The sequence below is a fragment of the Pyxicephalus adspersus genome, chromosome 7 (assembly GCF_032062135.1).
Source record: "Pyxicephalus adspersus chromosome 7, UCB_Pads_2.0, whole genome shotgun sequence".
NCBI lineage: Eukaryota > Metazoa > Chordata > Amphibia > Anura > Pyxicephalidae > Pyxicephalus > Pyxicephalus adspersus.
This window is the reverse complement of record NC_092864.1, coordinates 39,498,764-39,505,112: the sequence shown is the minus strand read 5'-3', so window position 1 is coordinate 39,505,112 and position 6,349 is coordinate 39,498,764. Positions and strand designations below refer to the sequence as shown.

The following is a 6,349-nucleotide window of genomic DNA, read 5'->3' as shown; positions in this document are numbered from 1 at the left end:
AAAAGAAATAAAAAATGTCTGTTAATATTGTAAAAAAAAAAAAAAAATTGCAATGCTCATTTTACACCTCTTTCACTACTTCTTTTCTCCCACTAGATGTCCTGAGTCCTGTCAGTTTTCAGAATTATTCAATGCACTTTTTCAATACCCAGTCTTTAATGGGCCCACCCCAGCCTGTGACTGGACAGTGAGCTTTGCTGTACAAGGACTGCAAAGACTGATACCAAGTCAAATTAAGGCTTGTGTACAAACAGTGGATTTTCATCATTGGAAATTATCTTTAAATGAATGAGCATTATACATACAGTACCGTTCTGTTCTACCGGTATGTAGCAGGGGGGGGGGGGAGAACAAGCAAGTTGCACCCTGCTGCTCTCTCCTACCTTTACTTCCATTGCAATTGTTCGTCTTCCATCGTCCATGGATTCTCTTGGACAAATCCATGAACGATGTCGGATGGCAGCTGTACGCGTCAGAGGCTCGATTCAGGCGAGAATCATCTGACTTGTGTGTGCGTAGCCTTACACTATTTTCATTTATAAAAACAAAAACATACTAAGTCAATACAGAACAGCATTAATTTTATTATCTGCTGGGTTTAACATTAGGGGAACAGTTTTTATTAGAAGCCACAGTTCTATAGGTGAAACGTGCTCACCTGGTGATTACACAGCTCACTCTCAATCTGTAAGCTATGTATATGATACAGTAAACTCATTATCTGGAACTCAAGTAACCAGAACTCTCAGGCAAGCACCATGCTCTCAGAATCAGAGTTAAATTGGTGTGCTGTGCTGTCAATTAGCATACGCTTTGTACATCGCTTCCAGGGCTCCCATGTGTTATAGCCCCAAAAACATAGGTCACTTAGGTCACTTTATAGGACAATAGAATTATACAGTACAGGTATCTGACTATAAGTGCATCTGTAACTTGTCATACTGTACTGCAATGCTATTGAGCCTCAATTGATTTATATTTATAATTTATTACCATTTTATTTTATTAATACAATTTTAATAGTAATTCTCAAGCAACCAGAAACTTAATTTATCTGGAATCTACCAATCCCAGTGGGTGCCGGGTAATGGGGATTTTTTTTTTTTTTTTAAATATGCAACAAACTGAAAAAACTAAACCAGATTGCCTGAGATTATTTAATAGATTCAGATCTATTTCAGTTACAATGCCATAACATTAAACAGGCATGTCACATGTTTAAATACCTCACCCATCACAGCGACCTCTGAAGGGAGCTTGAGGAAGACATGTCTTGGAGCTAGTTGGTATGATGACAATAGGGAGGCTCCGGCCTGTCAGATTTTTTTTTACTGTGAGGGAGAATTCTCTTTTTTTCCCTGGAGATATAGCAATCAAATATGAGCAAATATTTCAAAGTGTGTTCTGGCAAAGTTCTTTTACAACCTAATGTGACCTTTTTTGAGGAGTGCTTTGAGTAGTGCCACCCCCCCCATAAAAGCCACCCTTGTTATATTGTTATTAAAGGACCCTTGTTATTTTGTCACATACACACAATGGCCAATCTTGATACTTTGGCCATAAATTCCTGTAACTGATTCAAAGTTGCCATAGACTTGTTGGTGGCCCCTCTAACCAGTTTTCTTCTTACTTTTCCATCCAGCTTGGGGAAAGGTCTAGTACAAATATACAGAAGCAAATCCACTGCCAACTTTTGCTTTTGCCTAAGTGGTCCAAACAGATTTCCTAATGGGAATTGCTCAGTTAGAAGCTACAATGTGTACTATATTCTGCCCCACTGATTGTGGGTTAGGGTGAACCACAGAACAAATGTGGCCTCTCAACTGGATTTCATAGTTCGAACATGTGACATGCCTTGTGTACTTCGATATATGTTTACCAGCACATCTGATCGAGGAGCCAAAAATGGTTTATGAATGGTCAGCTGTGGATTTCACTGCAGATCTGATTTTTTTAATGTATCAGAAGTAAAAATCACTTACTTTATCTGAAACTATATAATTAAATGTGACAAATATGAAAATTTTTAGTGCCTGGAGAAGTGTGCTGGTACTTACAGTTCTGAGTCAACTAGAAAGTTAGAGGTTGCCCAAGCCTACTGGAGATTTAATTACCTATTGCCAAAGCTGCCTACCTATTTGGAACCCTGTGATTTCTCGGAAACGAATGAACACTGAAGTGAAGGTTTCATTAGGCGCTAAAATACTTCAAAGTCAATTTTGCTGCAAGCACTGAAGAATATTAAGCACTTCTAAAATCGTTCAGCCGCACAGGAGCCTAAAACTCCCTCTGCGAGACAAGGAACAGCTGCAAACTTATCCACCTTTTCCTTTGTTTGCTAAAATAATGTAGAAAACATAAAAGATGTAAATGCAAATTATCTCAGCATATGAAATTCTGGTCTCATTTATTTTTTTGTCAACAATACATTCCAGCATCAGTTAAAAATGAGGATGTATGCAAGGGGGCATAACCTGGCACTGCTCCACTTCACCAAACCCCAGCCAAAAGCAGCATTTTGGTCAGTGACAAAGTCACATTGTAGCACATGTGCACTAAGTTTGATGAAATGTTTTTAGAGACTGGATGGCTCTGATGAAAGGAATCTATATATTGGGTGACAATAAATATGCGAATGCTAGTTCCGGGTAACTGTTTGGTATATCAGTATAATATCCCAGAATATGCAACTTTAAAAGAAGAATAGTAAACTTCTATCCTGACAACTGAAATTCAGCTTTGTGCAGGCTCCTCTATTCTGTACTGATATTACTGCACACTTTTAGTGTCTCTCAATGTGCACCAGAAACTGCAGCAAGTCAGGTAGAGCCTAGTCTTATTTTCTGGCATAATTATGTAGACTTTTTCTCCCCAACCTTATCTTTTGCCATTCTTGCCCCTAATGTATTTTGGAGTTTCGCTTTTTTTGCCCTCTGTGACCTGCTGGGAAGAGTTACCTCCTTGGTTTGTCTTGGTAGCCATTTATGACTGGTCACCAGAATAATAATAAAGGGGAAATCTTCCAATAAGTACCCCTGTTCTGATAAGTACCATTTCTAATTTCCCCTTGCATCCATCTCTAAATATTTGACAGGCCAATGACTTAACGTACAGAAGTAAAAGGCCCAGCATTACACATTGGCCTTTTTCAGATGGAGTGATCAGCAATGGAAGCCTTTATGATTTTCCCATGGAATGGAAACCAATGAAGAAGCAAATATATGACCTCTTCTACGATCTGTTGCTCATTTGTTGTACATTCAACAGGTTAGGTCTGTGTTAACATGCTCATTGTAGGTGCTTTTGGCGATGGATGGTGTTCAGCATAGACACTCCACAAAATACAACGTGCTGTTGTGTGGCCTGACATCTTTCTCGTATGGCAGATTATGTTGTGGTAGCTCTTTTGTGCCAGTGCCAGTTCCTAGTAGTCCTTCTTTGGACCACTTTTGGTAGATATCAAGTAAGGGCAGGATCGAGCGATCCCACGTGGCTCCAGGTGGCTAACACCTGTCCAGCCACTCGGTCCTTCACACCAAAATGCTGGTTTATAAAATTATGAAATTAGGTTTTACCAAAAGAAGTAATTGGACAATATGCTCAAACTTTTACTTATTTATTATGTTTGTAAAGAAATATATGTTGAAATTTTATATACAATGTTATGTTTAGGTACCTTAAAAATCCTAAATACAAATTGGATTAGAAACTTTGAAATATTTGTAGCATCTTACCCAAGGCAGCAGCTCACTGGCATGAGGAAGCAATGCCTGCACCACAACCTCATGGCCAGTTTGAACATAGCCTAATGCATGCCATTAAATATTAGCTTTAATTATCCAATCATATGTACATGAAATGAGTTATCAAGAGTATTTAACATGAATTAATGATAAATGAAACACACACACACAATTTGTCGTATGAAGATTCCCAACTCCTTTAGTAAATTCCCAGAACTTTTGCCAGGGGTTCCGTTCTAAGCTCATTTTAGGGAAGAATTGTGTTCGGTTTAATGAAAGCATGTATTCTACGAATAGTGACAATGCAAAATTATATCAAGGTACTAATTATCTGGATGTTTAGTACTGCAGTACTGGAGGTTTAGAAGAACAGAGAGAAAAAAAGGGAGATAGAGAAATCTCTAAATTTGAGACAGAATTGTGCACAAATTGTCCCCAAGAAAAGTAGAATAATACAGTGAACAGTGATGCGTGGAGGACATATGGCGATGCCTTGTGAAAGCGGCTGCCAGCATTTCATACAAAGCATTCCTAAAATAATCATCTGAGCACACAGACCCCTAGAGTGTTCATCAAAAATCACGAGCAGAGAGGATTGCAGCACCGAGGAAACAGGGTGGGAGTACTTCCAAGGAAAGTAGAGCAGGCACAGCTAAAAAAGAAATCAAGGAAAAGAAAAGGAGAAATAATAAAATAAATTATCTCAGGGGCTTGAAAGGTTAATTCACATCTCTTCAGTTAAGGCAGGTCCTGGGAGAAACGTCAGCCTATCAGATTGTCGTTTTTTAATTCACATCTCAAGATTGCCAGTCCACATCTGCTTTTTTCCAGGAAGACCTTGAGAGGTAGGTCACAGCCTGCAAGCACTTTACAGCATTGAAAGGGCTTCAAGACACATGTCATCTGAGGCTGCATTGGGGACCTGATGCCCACAATTTGGTCCAGGGACACAAACAAGCTGGAGGTCAGTTTTTGGATCTTTCTGATGCTGATTGTTGAGCTGTGGTGAGGATGCCATCCTTGGAGAAGAATCAGATGATGGACAGGTCACATCAAAAACCTGGGCAGCTTTGGTGATTGGGTCTTAAGGCCCCTTGCAATCATTGGACTGAGAGGAACATGTCCTTGTAGTCATGTCCAGGAATTCCTACCCAAAAAACGGGATTTCGGAGGCTCTGCACACGCCAATCTTCCAGGTACAACTCTATGTCTCCCCTAGGATAACTGTGGTGTACTTTGAGCAGGCTCAGAGCAGATTCAGGCATAGTTGCCAACATTTAAAAAACATTTCTGGGGTATTTTTCTTTCAAAATACTTAGGAGGCCAGAAAAGTAGCCAGATTTGATGTTTCCCTTATCTGAGTGTATATTAAATTATTTAACATTCTGATCTTTTTTCATTTAAATTTTATCCTGGACTTGTTTGTCTTCCGGTGTGCTCTCCTAATGACTGCTGAGCTCTCCCCTGACCCTTGGGGCAAAAACAGAGCAGTGAGCCAAGAAGGAAAAAACAAAGTGCTTGTTTTATGTGATGTGCTGAAATCAATGTGAGCACAGTGATGGAGCGGACACATCTATAAATACTTACATGAGAAACACCTGGTCACAACCGAGCCAATGCACAAATCCGAATACCTAGGGGTCTGTTTATGTTGTTTTCACCCAAGATGCACCCAACTTTTATCCAAAACTAGATTCAATTAGAAAATATGGTAATCAGTTTTGACCTATACCTTAACTACATTAAGTAAATAATGTGTGACTATTGGGTATATTGTAGATAAATCTTGGGTGAAAACTTTCATACATACATTCCTGTTTTTTGTTAGATCTTATACCCAGGGGGCTTTGGTATTTGACTCGCTAATCAGAAAGTAGGTAATGGCACTCAATTTATTGTAAGCCAACACAATATTATTATTATTATTATTATTATTATTATTATTATTAATATTATCATCATAATAATAAAACTGAATAGTCTACTGTTGTGTTGTATTCTGATAACTGTATGCAGAAGGTATTTAACCATGATAGTATTCAAATTGTTTTTTTTCCTGGAGCTAGGACTGCTGAAATACACTGTCAGCTGGGTGTAAATGTAAAAAATCTCAAGGCATGTGAAATAAAACAGGAAATTGATATGCTGACTCATATCAGTGGAAGTATCATCCATGTACAGTTATCAGAATGCAACATTGTTTATGGCAGAGGTCCTTTAAAACTGAAGAATGAGAATCTTGCATATACCTGGTTCTCTATAATGCATGATAAAAGTTTAACTTAAAGGGATTCAGCTGAATTCAAGTTGATGGTAGGGTTAAATCATTTTAAATTGCACAGTATGGAGAACACTACATACCTCTAAATGCTTTTTTATGCAAAAAAAACTTGTGGTATTATTATATTTATTATTATTAATAAAAATATTAAACAGTACTTATATAGCACCAACATATTACTCAGTGCTGTAGATTAAATAGGGGTTGCAAATGACAGATAGATACAGACAGTGACACAGAAGGAGGAGAAGGCCCTGCCCCGAAGAGCTTACAGTCTAAAGCTATGTACACACGTGCAATAATTGTCATTGGAAAGATTATTTCA

General features: G+C 38.3%; 1 protein-coding gene across 1 annotated transcript in view; it reads left to right on the top strand.

The window, feature by feature from the left end:
- Nucleotides 1-3,880: 3,880 nt before the first annotated feature.
- Nucleotides 3,881-6,349, top strand: part of CACNB4 (calcium voltage-gated channel auxiliary subunit beta 4) — a gene marked incomplete in the record, with an annotated part of 90,788 nt that continues 88,319 nt past the window's right edge. Inside the window, 1 exon segment of the mRNA XM_072418151.1 lies at nucleotides 3,881-4,939. Coding sequence (XP_072274252.1) covers nucleotides 4,877-4,939 — 63 coding nt within the window.